Source organism: Mastigoproctus giganteus, chromosome 11 (genome assembly GCF_048544385.1).
Source record: "Mastigoproctus giganteus isolate SK-2022 chromosome 11, ASM4854438v1, whole genome shotgun sequence".
Taxonomy (NCBI): domain Eukaryota; kingdom Metazoa; phylum Arthropoda; class Arachnida; order Uropygi; family Thelyphonidae; genus Mastigoproctus; species Mastigoproctus giganteus.
The window spans coordinates 83,984,725-84,002,904 of NC_143585.1; the positions used below are offsets into that span (position 1 = coordinate 83,984,725).

General features: G+C 39.2%; 1 protein-coding gene across 1 annotated transcript in view; it reads left to right on the top strand.

The window, feature by feature from the left end:
• LOC150078205 (transferrin-like) overlaps positions 1-18,180 on the top strand; it is a 44,273-nt gene that overhangs the window by 23,297 nt on the left and 2,796 nt on the right. Inside the window, exons 5-9 of the mRNA XM_090385491.1 lie at positions 1,604-1,885; positions 2,187-2,363; positions 2,747-2,993; positions 14,390-14,505; positions 14,944-15,425. Of these exons, the coding sequence (XP_090241617.1) occupies positions 1,604-1,885; positions 2,187-2,363; positions 2,747-2,993; positions 14,390-14,505; positions 14,944-15,425 (1,304 nt within the window). The remainder of the gene's footprint in view (positions 1-1,603; positions 1,886-2,186; positions 2,364-2,746; positions 2,994-14,389; positions 14,506-14,943; positions 15,426-18,180) is intronic.

Here is an 18,180-nt window from a genome sequence, read left to right on the forward strand (position 1 = left end):
AGATTGGGCTAATGTAAGCAGTGGGGTTCCCCAAGAATTGGGACCTTTGTTGTTTTTGATTATCTTAAATACCATCTATGGAGGGCGTGAGGTCTAAACTTGCAGATGATGTAAAGATCAGTAGAGTAGTTAATGATCGCCGCCAAGCAGAGCTTCTTCAGAGTGATCTAGATAGACTTCGAGGATGGTCAGAAAAGTGGCAGCTATGCTTTAATTCAGCAAAATACACCTGGGGAACAGCAACCCCAAAATAACTTATACACTTGGTGGAGTTGAATTAAAGTCAGTAGTGGAGGAACGGGACTTGGGAGTTACGATACGATCAGACATAAAATTTTCCGAGAATTATGGACAGGTTGCAATGTTCATGGTGTCTTATCGATGATTTATCGAACATTTGCTCGTAGAGATAACGACGTCATAATCACATAAAGGTGATTTTATAACCTTTATGTGATTAAATTATAAACAATTATTTTTTTAAAATTAGTACCGAAAAACCGGTATTTTTTTGTATCAATACCGGTATTTCAATACCTGAAAAAAATGACCGGGATCCCAGTATTGTAAGTCCTAAGTACAGGCAAACATCTACTGTATAATTTTGAAGAAACTGCTTTGTTTTTATACAGTACAGTAGAGCTGAGTAGTGGCAATAACTTACAATTATACAAATAACTTGCGTTATTTGCATAATCGTAACTAAGATAGTTACGCGCCATACAGTGACAAATTTTGTAACTATTTTATTTATTATTTTATTTTTTTAATAAATGGCAAGCGCATTCTTTATTGTATCTGTTGTCCAAATTTCTCTTCAGTGCGAGCCTTAGAACTCGCTCCACAACCCCTCTACATAGAAATACTTTAATTTTAACGACCCTGTACATTAATAACTCGACATGGTACAAGAGTGGTTAAATTATACATATTAATAATGCTTAACTAGATCGTATGTATAGCTTAGCTTAATTTTCAACACTCACCTCATGAGGTGAGTGCTGAAAATTAAGCTAAGCTATACATACGATCTAGTTATTACACTACAGCACATAAGGACTCCTTAAAAAATCAAGAGTAATAATGCTTAATTATTTTATCTAATTTTAAGTTGCAATTAGGCTTTTATGACGTAGGATTATAAAAGCTGTACATCCCTTTTGAAGGCTGCAACAAGTAAGATTTTGTTTTTAGAATCCTTTTTACACAATTCATTGTACCTGTAATTACAAGTTGTAATGGCGCCTCCGTAGCCAGGTGGGCAGGGACAGCAGTGCGTAGCACAGACTTCTTGATTAGACCGGGGTTCGAGCCCGTGACCACCAATTACGGAGGATGCGGAAAGGTCAGGGAATGACCACCGGTCAGCAATGGTCATTCCTTGACCATTGCTCCAATATTTGTAATTCTCTGATAATGGTCAGGGAATGACAAATATCCCCGGAGCAATATGGCCTTAGTTGCTAATGCTCCTAAAAAAAACCAAATAACAGGTTGTAATACTGCATCACAGTTATCCTTAACTGACAATTACAGTAACTATTATCATCAAAATTCCATTTTACCTCTTCAAGAAATGTAAGTCTTTTTTTGTTATTTGCAGAAAAACGCCATCCAAAACTTTGTGCCAACTGCAAAAATCCAGCCACATGCGATGCAGAGGATCAAAGGTACTCTAGGCATCTAGGGTCTTTGAGGTGTCTAGAAGAAAATAGAGGGGATGTTGCATTCACTTCCCTTAATGCTCTAAAGGATTACCTGAAACCGGACCGTGAAAAGGGTCACCAAATGGAATTTCTGTGTCTCGATGACAGCAAAAGACCAATCGACGGCAAACCTTGTTACTGGGATGAACTACGAAGTGATGCCTTCGTCGCCTCGAAGGGTACGTTACGATTTCATTACATATTTTTCCAAAGTTCATTATTATTTAATTTTTCTTGCTGAAAAGCAATTTATTATTACAACCGGTAAAAGTTAAAATAATCTTTCAACAGTTTAAATTACTATCAGCAGAAGTAAAATTATAATCTTGACTATCAATTTATTAAAAACTTATTTATTAACATAAAATATAATATTAATATAAAAATTTATTAATAATTTATCAATTATAGTCACGAGCGATTTTAAGGATTTAATTAACTGTTTAACTTTGTGAAAAAAAAAAATTCACTATATTTCAGATACAACTGAGGAGGAGAAAAGCCGGATAGTTGGTGTACTTCAAAAAGTAATGAAGCTCTACCCTCCCACACAAATTCCACGACCCTCCTGGTATACAACAGCTTTTGTATCAGCTAGGCCTACAGTTGTGAATATTCTTCCAACAGGAGAAAGGAACACGTGGGAGAAATATTTAGGTTTGTACAAAATTATTTCAAAACTTAATAATTATAAAAAAAATTACGTTAGTAATTTCCTGCGTTTATGCTTTCATCACATTTTTTAAATAATTAACGCTGTTTTTATGCTTTTCATTGCTAAGAGGTAAATTAAAGCTTTTATCATTATCATAAAGAGAGTGAGGCCTAAAATAACATCTATGCTTGTTTTCAAGGATTAACAAAAAGTTGTTTCACCTCTACAAAGTTAGGATCTTTTCTTCGCTTCATTTATAATTATGCCATGAATTATCGGCCAGTTAATAACACCAAAACAGAATTTAGGCTCATGGCAACCTTATAAAGGTTAATACGAGCCGGAATGATAACACAATTTATATGCTTATATTTCTATATTTCAGGAAATCATCGCTTTCTCATCCAAAAAGAATTACGTGGGTGTAAACCTCAGCCTATTAAATACTGCACTACATCTGAAGAAGAGAAAAAGAAGTGTGAGGACTTCTCTAAAGCCGCTTATTCTCAAAGGCTCTTTTTACAAATTGCGTGTGTTCAAACCCAAAGCAATGCCGCTTGTATGGAAGCATTGAAGGAAAAACGTGCAGAATTTATTACGCTCGATGGGGGTGATGTTTACATAGGAGGAAGGTAAGGAAATATTGAATTACTGGTAAGAGATCTATTTATGGGAAAGGAGTATTTAAATTTAAAATGTTCCCTTCAGGTTTTTGTTATCAGTTTACTAAATACAGAAATCATGAAGTATTACTATTTTCTTAGTATATTAATTACAGCATAAACGTTAAATACTTGTTTATTTCAACTGTCATTAAAATCCAGGAAGACATAAGTAACGCTTATTTCTTCTTCCTTAATGCAGTAACACTGTATTAAAGAAGAAAATATACTACGATTGTTTAATTTATTAAATCACAGAGTCTGAAATACCTCTTGCATTTCACGCGCTTGATTATAAAGTATTATAAAACGTTCAGTGAATATTAACATTGGGAGGTATGTGAGTAAGGTGAAAACAATTACTTTTATATTTTTAATTAATAATGAATTGATAACAAGATATTTACAGTTTTATTAATCACAGAAAAAGAAGAATAATTCAAGAAATAAAAATCTATCTCGCCTGAAATGTAACACACTGCGTACATCAACAAAATTGTTATTATTACAGGAAACTGAACTTTCTACAGGTAGCAAATTGGTTTTTTCACTGGGCAGGTATCTTTTCCAATACAGGAATTCCCCGACTTACGTAAGGGCTGCATTCCGCGGAACGCTACGTAAATCGGTTTGTTATTTGGATTTTAGGAGCATTAGCAACTAAGGCCCATATTGCTCCGGAATATGCGGTGGTCATTCTCTGACCTTTCCGCATCCTCCGTATTTGGTGGTGACGGGCTCGAACCCCGGTCTAGTATTAGTAACGGCCGTATGGTGCAAGAAAGCCTATGGCTTATGCTGCACCAGCCAAAAAAAAATCCGAACAAAACAATGATAAAAACAAAAATTAAATAAATAAATAATAATAATTAATAAATAAATAAAAATAATAAAATGAAATTAAAAATTAAATAAAAAGGAAATTAATCCTATCATCCTATGCGCTTTCCTTACCCGAAAGTGCTATCCAGATGACCTTTGAATTTCCCCAAACTGTCGGCCTCTACCACCCATGAAGGCAACTTATTCCAGTAATTTATAGCTCGCTGGCTAAAATAAAACTTCCTGCAGTCCAATCTAAACATTTCCCCGCGTAACTTGAATTTATGTCCCCTAGTTCTAGCATCATTTATAATCTTGAATATTTTGTCCTCATTCATTTTACTGATGCCTCTCAGAGCCTTAAACACCTCAATCAAATCTCCTCTAAGGTGTCTAGTTTCCAAACTCTGCAACCCACATATTCGAAGTCTTTCTTCATAAGGACGCCCTTTTGCCGATCTCACCAGGCGAGTTACCCTTCTTTGCACCCTTTCAAGAAGCTCGATGTCTTTCTTTAGGTGCGGTCTCCATACTTGAACACAGTATTCCAAGTGTGGTCTAACATAGGCCTTATATAATGGGATTATCACGTCCCTATCTCTACTTGCAAAAGTTCGATAGATCATCGATAGGACACCATGGGCCTTCCTTGCAACCTGTTTACAATGCTCAGAGAATTTCATGTCTGACCGTATCGTAACACCCAAGTCCCTTTCCTCCAGTACTGGGTTTAGTTGAACTCCACCAAGTGAATAAGTTATTTTGGGATTACTGTTTCCCAGGTGTAATACCTTACACTTTGTTGGATTAAAGCACAGCTGCCATTTTTCTGACCATTCTTGAAGTCTATCTAGGTCTCTCTGAAGAAGCTCAGCTTGACAGTGATCATTAACTACTCTACCAATTTTAACATCATCTGCAAATTTAGACATCACGCCCTCTATCCCTTCATCAATGTCGTTTATGAAAATTAAAAACAACAGTGGTCCTAATACTGATCCTTGGGGAACCTCACTTCTTACATCAACCCAATCTGAGGAATAGCCATTTATCACAACCCTCTGCCTCCTGCCCTGAAGCCATCCTTCTATCCATCTAAGGATTTTCCCAGTGATTCCGACCTGTTCCAGCTTATAAAGCAACCGCTCATGTGGGACTGAGTCAAAAGCTTTGCTGAAATCTAAATAAACAATGTCGAAATTATTCCCTAAATCCAGCTCGTGAGTGACCCTTTCGAAATAGCGAACCAGATTTGTTAAACATGATTTTCCCTTTACAAAACCATGCTGAGTATCCTTGAGAATTTCAATTCGATCCAAATGATCCTGAATTCCACCCTTGATCAATGCCTCCATGATTTTCCCTACTACTGAAGTCAGACTGACAGGTCGATAATTTCCCACTTCACTTTTAGAGCCACCCTTATGTATGGGAGATACATTTGCACTTTTCCAATCCAAGGGAATCTCCCCAGAGTCTAGTGATGCTCACATAACCAGCCTCAGTGGTTCAATGCACTCGCTTGCCGAGTCTATTCAAGAAGCGTGTGCTACGCCTGCTGCTCCTTCCCATCTGGCTACGGAGGCGCCACAACATAAGTCGGAATTTCCCCCATGCTTGTGCAGCACTCTGAACTGGGCTCGCTGAATTGATTGAATCAAAAAAGAAATGTTCGACGAACATGTAAATAGAATTATTTATTGTATTTATTCAATTTTTTATCTCATGCGCAGGAAAAATTACAAAAGCGTGCAATTTAAAAAAATTTCAAAATTATAAAATGATAAAAAAAAAAAGAGAGCAGACAGGCATAACGTCAGTAAGTTTTAGCTCTCGAGCATCGTTGCCATAATCAACGTCTTCAGCTGATAAGTACACCGGCTCCGGAGGTTGAGGGCTGTGGAGATTTAGAAGGGGTTAGCCGCTCAACCTTACGAAAGAACATATTAATGGAAGACTGGACGGTGGCTTTTTTTCTTTTCATCGTAGATTTCTTTGTAGGAAGCAGGCATATCATTCACCCCTCTGTTAACTTTTAAGAATCGTTCACTATCAGGATACATCTTCTGAAACCTCGCCATTGTCGACGCAATTTCACGAAATGCCACTGCCATCTTTATGGTGATGAAGCGCCTCAGCTCCTCATTTGGTTCATCTTGAGCTTCGTCAGCATTTTCTTCTTTCACTATCGCTGCCTGCAAGTCAGCGATAGTGACTTGCAGGCAGAAAGTCACTATCGTTATCTATCTTCGTTAGAAAACTCCTCCACGTCTTTGGCATCAACCTCCAACTGAAGCAGCTCTGCAACTTTTACAATCTACCTTTTCATATGATTAGTCTTTTTCAAATCCTTCGAAGCCTTTCACTTGCCGTGGGCATATTTTCTTCCATGCGCCATTTAAACAACTTTTAGTAATTTCCCTTCAGGCCTTATTAATGTTTAAGATTGCGTGGTAAATATTGTAAGATTTCCAAAAGTCTCTGAACGTAAAATTTTTCTCATCGTCTACTGCAGACAATGCCTGAGCAAATGTTGTGCGTAAACAGTATGCTTTTAAATTCGAAATAACACCCTGAGGTTGGATGAGTGAAGTCGTGTTTGGCGGTAGAAATATGACTCTCACATTCGAATTGAAATCATCTAGATGTGTAGGATGTCCAGGAGAATTACCTAATAGAAGTAAAATCTTGAAATGAACGTCGTTGTCTTTACAATATTTTTCAACCTCGGGAATGAAGCAGCATTTAAACCAATCCTCAAAGAGAGATATTGTTATCCATGCTCTCTGGTTCGATCGGAAATGCACGGATAGGGTGGCTTTATTAATGCCCTTAAATGCACGAGGATTTCCAGAATGGTACACAAGCAGTGATTAAAATCACTGCTTGTGTACCATTCGCGCCCCTATTTTTTGACGCCTTGAAACCTGGCATTATATTTTCCTCTTTGGCAATGTATGTTCGATCCGGCATTTGTTTTCCAGTACAGAGCAGTCTCGTCAACGTTAAAAATTTGCTGCATTGAATAGCCGCCTTCATCAATAATTTTTTCCAGCACATCACAAAATTTCTCTGCAGTTACAGAACCGGCACTGGCGACTTCACCGCATACTTTAATGTTTTGGAAACCAGCGCGATGCTTGAATCTATTAAACCACCCGTTGCTTGCCACGAACTTAGATTGGGGTTCACCGTACTTATCCTTAATATCTTTATAAATACTTGTTGCTTTTGCTTGAATGGTCATTAGACGTAGGGGCACTGGCTTCTGAATCTGATTTTTACATCCATATTATTAACAGCTGTTCCATGTTCGGTATAGCACCTGAACGCTGTTTTGTGATCACTGTTGATCTTAAGTGCGTTGATCCTTTGACATGTCCTTTTATACGAGCACTGTCCTTTAAAATAGTATTCACTGTTGAAGCAGCGAGACCTAATTCCCTTGCAATAGATGACAAATTTTGTTCTGCTTCCTACTTCTTAATCATTTTCATCTTCATTTCTAAATCAATTTTGTTTCGTTTCCTGGCACTACCACAGCTTGCACTTTTCGTTGGTCGCTTTCCCTTCATCATTGTAATACGTAAATATGAATGAAGAGAAATTTATAAAAATTTGTTTTTTATATGATTGAAGATTTCAGTAGGGGAACATATTTCACCATAATACCGTAACGTAAAAACCCACAGAATTTCAGTTATCGGTATTATCACGAATGCAATAAGATCGAGTTTACTAACCGTTTATAATTAGATAAACTAACAGAAAATCCCAATAAACCGAAAAGTGCAAATGTTTTTATTGTTAACGACATGTGGTAGTGACCTCCAGAAACGTGCTTTAGAAAAATATCACAAATGCGTTCAAAATTGATTCTTATAACAGGAACAAATGATAACGATGAAAATGTAGTGCAATTTCCATTATAAAAATGACCTTTTAGAGAGATAAATAGCTTAGTTATATAGCGAAATTTTCAACTTCCAAGGACTTGGACCGAATTACAAAAAAAAAAAAAAAACAATATGCTATTGGATTCACATTACGATATTTTTATGATACCTCCATTTATTCCTACGGGATGCAATATAAGTTTCCACGATTTTTTTGTATTATTTGTAAGTTTGCATAGGCCGGAAAAACGTAGGAAAAATCAAATTTTGGTAAGTTGGGAGTTCGTGTACCTGCTTGCTTACCACCTTGACACGATTCGGCTGCCAGTTAACTGTTCTGATGCATAATTGCCATTTACATTTTCCCTTTTCCTTCTGCTTGGAAATTTTCTCATATCCAGCGAGTTTCTAAAAAGGGCTACAAATCCTTCCCTTCCGATTATCACCCCACTGCACTTATTTCTACACTTTCCAAACTAAAAGAAAGAGAAAAATTTATCAACCGCCAACTGTAACTATCTCGAAACTTGATCGCCAATATGGATTCCCTCAGTGTGTCGATCCACTGATGACATATTTACTTATGTTACTCGTCTTTGGACAAATTCGATGGAAAAGGTTGGCGAAACTCAAGTAGTTGCTCTTGACATTTCTAAGGCTTTTGATCATGTTTTGCCGACCTGGCTAGCAGGGTGGGTAAAGTGTCTGCCTGGAAACCCCAAAGGTCGCGGGTTCGAATCCCGCCACGGGATTAGATCAGAGTAAATACAAAAACTTTGGGAGGTGCATTATGGCCACAGAAGCCGATGCGCCAACAACTAACAAAAAAAAAAAAAAATCGTGTTTGGCATAAAGTTCTTCAAAAATGCTCCCATTTTATGGCCTGCCGACTGTGGGTTTTTTTTTTTCCCTCCTTTTTTTTGTAATTGGCTATTCAGTTTTTTCTCTGAACAATCACTGCAGGTGATCGTATACTGCGCTCTGGCTTCCAACTTCTCCACTAATGCTGGCGTTCCAAGGTTTAATTCTTTCTCCCACTCTTTTCAACTTGTATATTAATGACTTCTTTCACTGACGGGAAATCCTATCCACAATTTTGCAGCTGACAGCAATTCCACTTTAAGAAATCTTTTCCTGCGCAAACGGCTTCAACTTTTCGACTATCCACCACCAATTTCCTATATTCATGTTCGGTGGCACTCCGATTTATGGACAATTACATATGTTTCTTGTATTCTGTCTATCTTGTGAACTCCTCTGACCGTTTGGTCGTCCCGGAGTATAAACAGAAAATTTATTTTTTATTTATTATATCTCTATGAGGAAATTACTCCGACTTCTAATCTCTTTTGACATCACAAATATCGCTGTCTCTGCATCAAAAGAACTGAGTTTTTCTTTTCCGCTCTCGGCGTTATTTTTCTTCTAAATTACAACTCACTTTGTACAAATCTCAAATCAGCCTTACCATGGAATATTGTTCCCACATCTGGGTCGCACACAATTTACAGACATAATATATACAACGCAGGATGGCCTAGGTCGTCAATGTGCCTAAAATAAGCAAACAACAAGGTTGAGAAATTACATTTCTATCCATAAAATAAACTATATATTCTATATACACTGAATGATCACTGAATTATGATCACCCCTATGAAAACATTGCGACCCGTTGAACACGTTACGTACGAGAGTGCGCAGTTAGTCAACCTACGCAGCATAGATAAGGTTTGGTTTGGTTTGGTTTTTAATGGCGCATTGGCTGCTAAGGCCATAATGCGCCAAGACAAATTTAAAATGTTATTAAACATTTTGGTAGCAAAGGCTACCACGTCAAACAATTAATTATTATGTTTAAAAAGGTATAAAAGTAAAAGCATAAAACTTAGATCTTTGTATAAACATTAATAAATTGTAAAAATTTAAAATCGTCAGACATATCGTCTCTGTCACATATCTGACTGAGTGTAAATGGCTCAGTCAAATTATTAAAATCAGTAAAACACAAGCGTCGTGCTTCAATACAAACAGGACATTCTACAAAAATGTGACTGACGGTTAAAATAACATTACATATCTCGCACATAGGTGGGTCATCCGCCCTCAGCAAGTAGGAATGGGTTAGATGACTATGACCTATGCGGAGCCGAGCAAGAACAACTTCCTCTCTTCGGTCCCTGCGTAGACTGGACTGCCATTGCGCAATTACAGGCTTAATGCGATGTAATTTATTTATGGCCTGTCCGTGCCAAGAATCTTGCCATTGGGAGAGTAATTTAGAACGTATTATTTGTCTGTAGTCTGTATAGGGGACTGACAGACAATGATTATCCAGGGAAATGGCTGATTTAACAGCGGCATCAGCCGATTCATTTCCCTGGATCCCAATGTGGCTTGGGATCCAGCAAAAGCGAATATCATATTCCAATTCTATGAGAGAAAAAAGAATCTGCCGGATCCTGGACAGGATCGGATGAGGGTTAAAACTCACCGATACTAGAGACTGTAACGCGTTTGATGAATCGCAATAAATCATATACCTCAGGTAGTCGCGATTTTTAATGTGACCTAGGGCTGATTGTATTGCATGCAACTCAGCAGTATAGATGCTAGTTTCTTGTGGGATCTTATAGGATAATGTTTTGTGAGGGAACACAACAGCAGATCCCACATGACATTCTAACTTTGAGCCATCTGTATAGATTGGCAGAAAGTCAGAATACTGCTGTCTATGTGATGCAAAGAGTTGCTGGTAGACAGATGGCGGTGTCGTAGCCTTCTCCCAGATCTTAAGGGAGAAGTCGCAAGTTGGAAAATAAGCATGCCAGGGTGGAGAATTGCCTTGGTGACTGGGCAACGTTGTCTACCGTCAAGTTTAGCTCATTCAACAGCCCTTGAATGCGAATACCAAAAGGTTTATTGGCAGTCCGACGGCCAATATCCTCTCCTAACCTAGGGAGCATAGAGAAGGTGTCAGTGGTTCAGTAGGTAGTAAAATTCCGAGCGTGATGGGTAAAAGGAATGATTTATCGGACTTTGATAAATGACAGATTGTGGGTGCTCGACGAGCTGGTGTCTCGATTTCCCAAACAGCTGAACTGGTGGGGTGTTCGAGAGCCGCCGTAGTTAAAGTGTACCAGGCCTGGCGTCAAAATGGTCAAACAATGACCCGACGCCAAAACTGCAAAGGTCAGCGAAAGGTTGATGTTAGAGGTAAGCGTTCGGCCCGAAGCCTCGTATAGGCGAACAGGTGCAGCACTTTTGAAGAGTTGACTACCTAATACAACATGGGTCAACTCGGAACAATATCTGGCATGACCATGCGTCGCACGGTCGCACGTATGGGCTATAATAACAAAAGACCCCAACAGCATCCTCTCCTAACCTAGGTTCATCGGTGCAAAAGACTCGCCTGGTGCAAAGAGCATGCAAGTTGGACGTTAGAAGAAGGTGTGCTGGTCGGATGAGTCACGTTATTTACTCCACACCGTGGATGGTCGTGTACGGATTTGGCGTCAACAACGTGAGGTTCTTCATCCATCATGCACGGTATCAAAAGTGCAGGCCGGTGGAGGCAGTTGTATGGTGTTGGACACGTTTCACTGGCAGGAATTTGGACCGCTGGTGCATGTGGAACAACGTATCAGTGGTATCCGCTATCGTCAACTGTTTGCTGACTGTGTACACACCGTTATGTTACATTTTTTTTCCGAATGGCGATGGTGTCTTCCAAGATGACAATGCGCCGAGCCATCGGGCACTTGTTGTGCAGGAATGGTTTGAGGAACACAGTTCTGACTTCCAGCATATCGATTGGCCTCCGAACTCCCTTCGATATTAATCCCATAGAGCACTTGTGGGACACTATGGAAAGGCATATCAGGCGTTAGATACACCAATCACCTGCATTGCTGAACGCATTACACACAGCTTGGTTGGCCTTACCTCCCGAACGCTTCCGACATCTTGTTGAATCAATGTCACGTCGGATAGCTGCTGTACTGAGGCAAAAGGCCTACGAAGTATTAGGTAGGCGGTCATAATTCAGTGATCACTCAGTGTATATTGGAAATATCTCTGAATGGCTTGTCTGCTAACCCCTCGAAGTGCAAAGTAATCTTTAATCTTTCTCATTCGGCAGATCTCCACAACTAATAAATACGGAGCACACTATTAACTCTGTGATCATCGAAAGGTGTGACCAAGTTAACGACTTGGGGATTCTCTTCTCCAGTAGTGCTAAATTCGATGCCCATGTCCTTAAATCACCAGCAAAGCATTAAAAACACTGGGATTCATCAAACGGAACACTTTGATGAATCCCAGTGTTTTTAATGCTTTGCTGTTCAAAAACTACAGATATGCGGTTATCCTTTATAAAACTATTTTTCTGCCAATCCTTGAATTCAGTTCACCCATCTGGAATCCTCACACAAAGACTTTAACTAACAAAATTGAAGCAGTCCAAAAAAATTTTGTTCGTTACCTTACGTACCGTAATCCTCTATTCTATCACTCAGTGTATTATGAATCGCTGTGTGATTACTTTCATCTGAGGCCTCTGTGCACTAGAAGAGGTACTGCTGACATCACCCTTCTAGCCACTGGAACTTATGAAACATCTGATATCCTTAGCAAAATCAACTTCAATGCTCCTTGTAGACAAGTCAGGAACCTTAACACCGTTTCGTCTTGACTCTACCACCACGGACTTTATGAAGTTCAGTCCACTGAACAGATTCAACAAATCAGCAAATGACTCTCTCATTGACAACTCCCAATCATTGATGAACTCCATCTACAAGTTTGCCTCTTCTATTAAACTGCAAAGTGATTAGCTCTGATCTAATTATTGTAGTTTATTATTATTATTATTATGTGTTTTATTATTTTTCTATTCTCTAACTGATTAATTATTACTTGTTTTACCGGTAACTTAACTTAATGCAATCCTCTTTTGTACATATGATTTTATGTTTGAATCTATATCAATGTTTATCTTCTTGCTGGATTTCATATTATTGTTATTATGTTTATTGTTCTGATCTCAGATACACTATTAATGGTTACCTGTTGTGTATCTTGTTATTAACAAAAATAAAATAAATAAAATTAAGACTTTTTACCAGATGAAATCAGAAGCAAAATTTGTTTTATTGAAACTGGTTTACAAGCAATATCTACACTAGCTTGTTCGCAGCTGACGTTTCACGATTCTTGCCTAATCCTACCTCCCACTTTAACATCGGTTTTCACTATCGGCATTAAATTTTACACGCATACAGCTCCTCGCCCCAACCGAATGCGTGCCTTTATTTATTTATTCTGTTTGGCTTCGAGTTCTATCTTTTGACAATGTTCGATATCAAAACCAAAACAGTTTCATAAAAGAACGGATTTATTTATTTTCGTTCCGGGGCCAACGGTCCATAAAATAGTCATCGAATTGGACGCTTTTCTCGCATTCCGAGAAGTAATCCATAACAGCCAGCTATTCGATTTTAAAATTTCTAGTACATGGGCTACGCACACCCGGATATGCGTTAGGATGACACAATCACGGAGCATAAAAATTTTTATTTTATTTTCGAAGCCGAAATTCTACACGCACATCTCTGCATTCAATTGTATCTCAAAACTCAAAGCAGAAATTTCAACAACCAGAAATAAATTAGAGAAAATGAAGACATATTTTAAGATTTTTTTTTTTCCCCAGACCATGAAGTTTCTAATCGGTAGATTATCAAAATTATTATAATTAACAGCTATACTTATAAATTATATTAAAATAAATAATAAATTCATCATATAATAAATAAGGGCAAAAAAAAAAAAGCCTCCTGATTCGAGATCGGTAGATCATTACTGCACAAATAGGGCAAACTGTTATTTGTTACATAGCAATGAGCAAACTGGGTTGCTACTAAAGGCATCGATCACATATTGATTGCGGACACCCTTTACTATGAGTTGCCTCGGTATTTTAAAAGTATAAATAAAAAGAACTTCTCCAAGGAAATAAGTACAGTATATTGCTATTTACTTAAGATATATAACATTGCCCATTACGCGCTTTTGATTTTGAGATATATAAAAAAAAAAAAAAAGTCGAAATTTCAAAATAGGCGTCTTCTGACAGAAAGCAATATGCAAGAGAGGGGAAAAAAAAAAAGGAATAGCCATGAGATGAGAAAAGGCAGCCCGAAACAGCCGAGGCCAAACTCTCCCAATGCCAGTTTATTTTCAGATGGCAATATTCATCAGGATAGTTTCATCCGTGGTTTTAGTTTGTCTTCTAATGGATAAACTGAAACCACTGATCATTGTAGACAAACATCCACTTACGACACGTTTGGGGTCTCATCGGTGGGGAAGTAGACACTATAAAGACCTGATCAATCAGTGGAGAAATATATCCATAATATGGGAGATGCTATCGCACTTTAAAAAATAAAATTTAGGGAATAAACTTTATCTTATAGGAACTATAAAACATTATTGTACAGGAAGGACAATGCCTCATTTTCTATGCAGTAATGAGCAAACTGCTTTTTTTGCTAAATAATGAATTATTAATAATTGATATTAGTGGATAATTGTTAATAACGAAATATTAAAATATTATTTGTTATTTATATTTTACAGATACTATAATTTGCAACCAGTATCGGCTGAATTATACGGGGATTCTGATGCTACCTACGTTGCTGTAGCCGTTGTTAGAGCTCAGTCTGACGTTCAGAAATTATCCGATTTGAAAGGTAATAGAATTTTAATTTACCATCTGAAGTTCACAAAAAGAAACGACACCGAAACTCAGCGTCCATTCTTCCTACAAAGTACACTGATTTTTTTTTTTTTTTTTTTTTTGATAGTTGTTGGCGCATTAGCTTCTGTGGCCATAATGCACCTCCCAAAGCTTTTGCATTTACTCTGATCCAAGCCCGAGGCGGGATTCGAATCCGTGAACTTTGGGTTGCCAGGCAGGCACTCTACCCACCCTGCTAGCCCAGTCGGCACAAAGTACACTGAAGCGTAATTCTTATTACTGAATTTTATTGTATTATTATTCTTATTACTGTATTCTGTATTATTACGGAGTTGTTAATTCTGGTAATCTTTGCTTAATAAATTTTTATTAAGCAAATCCACACACCTTTTTTATATAATGGCGGCTGAGTAAGTTTTCTTTGTTGCAGGTCTCAAATCTTGCCACACTGGCCTTGGCAGGACAGCTGGATGGGTAGTACCAGTCGGAACATTGATAGACGTAGGTGCAATACCGGCGAATCAATGCAACAGAGTCGAAGCCATCGCAGACTTCTTCTCCGGCAGCTGCGTACCTGGAGCAAACGATCCGAAATACAATCCCGGCCAAGTGCGTGCAAAAGAACTGTGTAGTCAGTGTGTCGGCGATGAATCGGGTAATAACGTATGTTCTCGGGGTCAAGAAGAACGCTACAGTGGATATGCCGGAGCCTTGCGGTGTTTAGCAGAGGGAAAGGGTGATGTGGCATTCATCAAACACACCACAGTACCCCAGTACACTGATGGCAACAGTGCACTCCAGTGGGCAAAAAATTTACGGTCGGCTGATTTTAAGCTATTGTGTCGTAATGGCGGTCAAGAAAATATCAATAACTACAAGAACTGCAACCTTGCTAAAGTGCCATCTCATTACGTAAGTATAGTGTCGAATGCTCAAGACGTTTTTGTTATTGATGGATATTTCAATTTTATTTTTCTATTATTTATTTTAATTTACCGTAATGCTACAAAAAAAAAACGATTAATCATTGAATTTTATCTACACAATAAGTATTATTAACTTTTACAATAAGCAAAGTGTAAAGTGTGTTAGTTGTCAGACAGCACCAGGGGTTTCGCCCATCTCCGCGTTGTTTTCATTGTCGTGTGAAACAGAACACTGTTGAGGCCAGAGAGTGAAAAGTGTGTGGGTAATATATATGTATAGTGTTGTGTACCGTTGTTCATCTGGCCTTTTAGCCGTTGGGTCCCACCGTTGCCCACACTAAGCCCCGTGAAGGTACACCAGTACAACTTTTATTTTATTCAGGTAGGCCTTGCCACCTAGTTTCCTGAGATTTCAGTGGCTAGGACCTATAAAAAAAAAGAGGGAACACTTAAGTTTAGAAAAAACCAGGAAAGGTTGATGTGATTGAGGTTTTAATTTAGAAATCGTTAATTTCGATTAGTTGTGTGAAGTTTACGCTGGCGTATTAGTCAGAGTAGGGGGGAAAGACTGAAGACTGGGGGGAGAAGCAGGGGTTCGACAGGGAAGACAACCCCAGGTGGTCAGTAAGGCATGCCCTTGCCTCACCAAACGAAGTATATGCGGTGGCTGGAGGGGGAGGAGACAGGTGGACCGCTCCCCCCATGCCTGGGAGAGGAAAAAAGGTACCACGCAAGGGAGCTGGTACAGATCGCCATTTGGCTACATGGCAGCAGTAGTTGTAGTGTAGTTATATAAGATCATGTCTGGTAGTAGAGACTCTCGTGGGACAGTGTCCAGTAGTAAATGTCTTTGTCTTTGGTTCCCTAACTTCGCTTAGAACATTTGTCAGTTTCACTTAGGTCTCACATTTGTTGGTACATAGGCAGGGTTTCTTGGTTCCAGTGTTGGTTCGTATCATTGTAGAAAGTGCACCGTCACTATTCCTAGGCAAGACGGCTAATATCTTCCGTATAATCATCATTCCGGGGTGTGTCCGAAAGGAAGTTTTGATTTGTTATCTGCCTGGTCGTCTTTCACTCCTGGTGTATTGCATTTAGCGTTCTCCTTCTTGAGAAGAGCGAAGTTGGTCAGGGCTCTGTATTCCTCCTCTGAATCCAGTAGGTGAAACTCTTGCCCTTTGGGGAGGTATCTTATACTCGTGATTAGAATGCACTTGAGATCCTCGTATTGTGGACAGTCATACATGAGGTGTTCCCAGATTTCGATCTCTCCACATGTACATCACGGGTCCTCCATTTTAACTTTGCGTTGAAGGGGCCGTGTCCAGTTAGCAAGTACGTTGTTTGCAACCCCGGAAAGAACCAAGTAGGCGATCTTGGATAAATTTTTTCAAGTTGCGGCAAGAACTTGTGGGTGATGGCTCCTTTGGTTGTTTCTGCCTGCCTGCCCTGAAACACCTGCAGCAGGTGAGACTGAAGCCGGATCTTTTCTGCCTTGTGGTTGTTTGTAGGGTCTATTGTAAATTCCAGGAAAGTGGTGGTTATTCCCTTAGATAAGTAGTAGAGGAGTCCTATTCTTGAGATTTCGAGATCAAGTGGAAGTACAGTATTGCTGCTATCGCCTGCAGCGCAAGGTTACTCACCGTTCTGCAGGTGCGGGTGGTAGTGAGCAGGACGGTGCGTTGAATTGCATCCAGGGTTCTCTTATTTACGACCAAGGCAGTTTTGTCGTATCAGATTGCTGAAGCGTATGTAATTATTGGGCGGAAGGTTTTCTAGTAGTATAAGGCTAGAGTACGCATTTTGAGACCTCCAGCCTCGCCTTGTGACCCTAGCTACCATGGTAGAGAGTAGTTTCTGATCTTTTGTCTTAGGAATTTGAGATGTGGTTGGAAGGATAAGTTATTGTCTAGTATGACACCCAGGTATTTTAGCTGACTGGCAAACCTGATAGCTGTCCCATCAATCTTAATCCGCGGTGATCGTCTCAGTTGTAGGGTTCCTTTAAGCAGGACCGACGTCTTTGTCGGTGACATTGTTAAGAAATTCTTCTTGGCCCAATGTTGGGAGTATCTGCAGGGCTTGATTAGCTATGATTTCCAATTGGACTCTGGAGTTTGCTTGCACTGTCAAAATCAGGTCACCTGCGAAGGCCTGCATCCCACCGCTCCTAGGTCCATCCTCAAGAACTCATCAAATACCAAATTCCAGAGGAGTGGGCCCAATACAGACCCTTGTGAACATCCTCTGTGTACTGTTCTTGCGTTCTTTTTGTGTGGAGTGTTTATCTCAATTTTTCTTTGTGAGAGATAGGATTCTGTGGCTTTATAGAGGTTGATGGGTACTTCAGCTTCCCTGAGTCTGCCCAGGTCGCTCGGCCACCAGAGTGCGTCGAACGCCCCGGCAAAGTCAATCGATATTACGAGGAAATACATGTACTTGTTAAGTAGATTTCTGAGGGCTTCTGTTGTGGAGGATCCCGGTTAATCCGAACTGATTCCCAACTGGGAGGCCAGCTGCTTCGTAGTGTTGGGGGATTCGTTTGTGCAGTAGCTTTTCAAACAATTTGCTAACTACTAAAAGAAGTGCGATAGGCCTGTAGGATTTCAGGCACTCTGATTTCTTAGTCGGACTCTTGATGATAAGTTTGATGTTGGCCGTTTTCCATTTTGTTGGGAATTTGCCTACCTCTAGGAATCTGCTGAACAGGGTCAATAGAAGTTGCGGTGTATATTCTATTA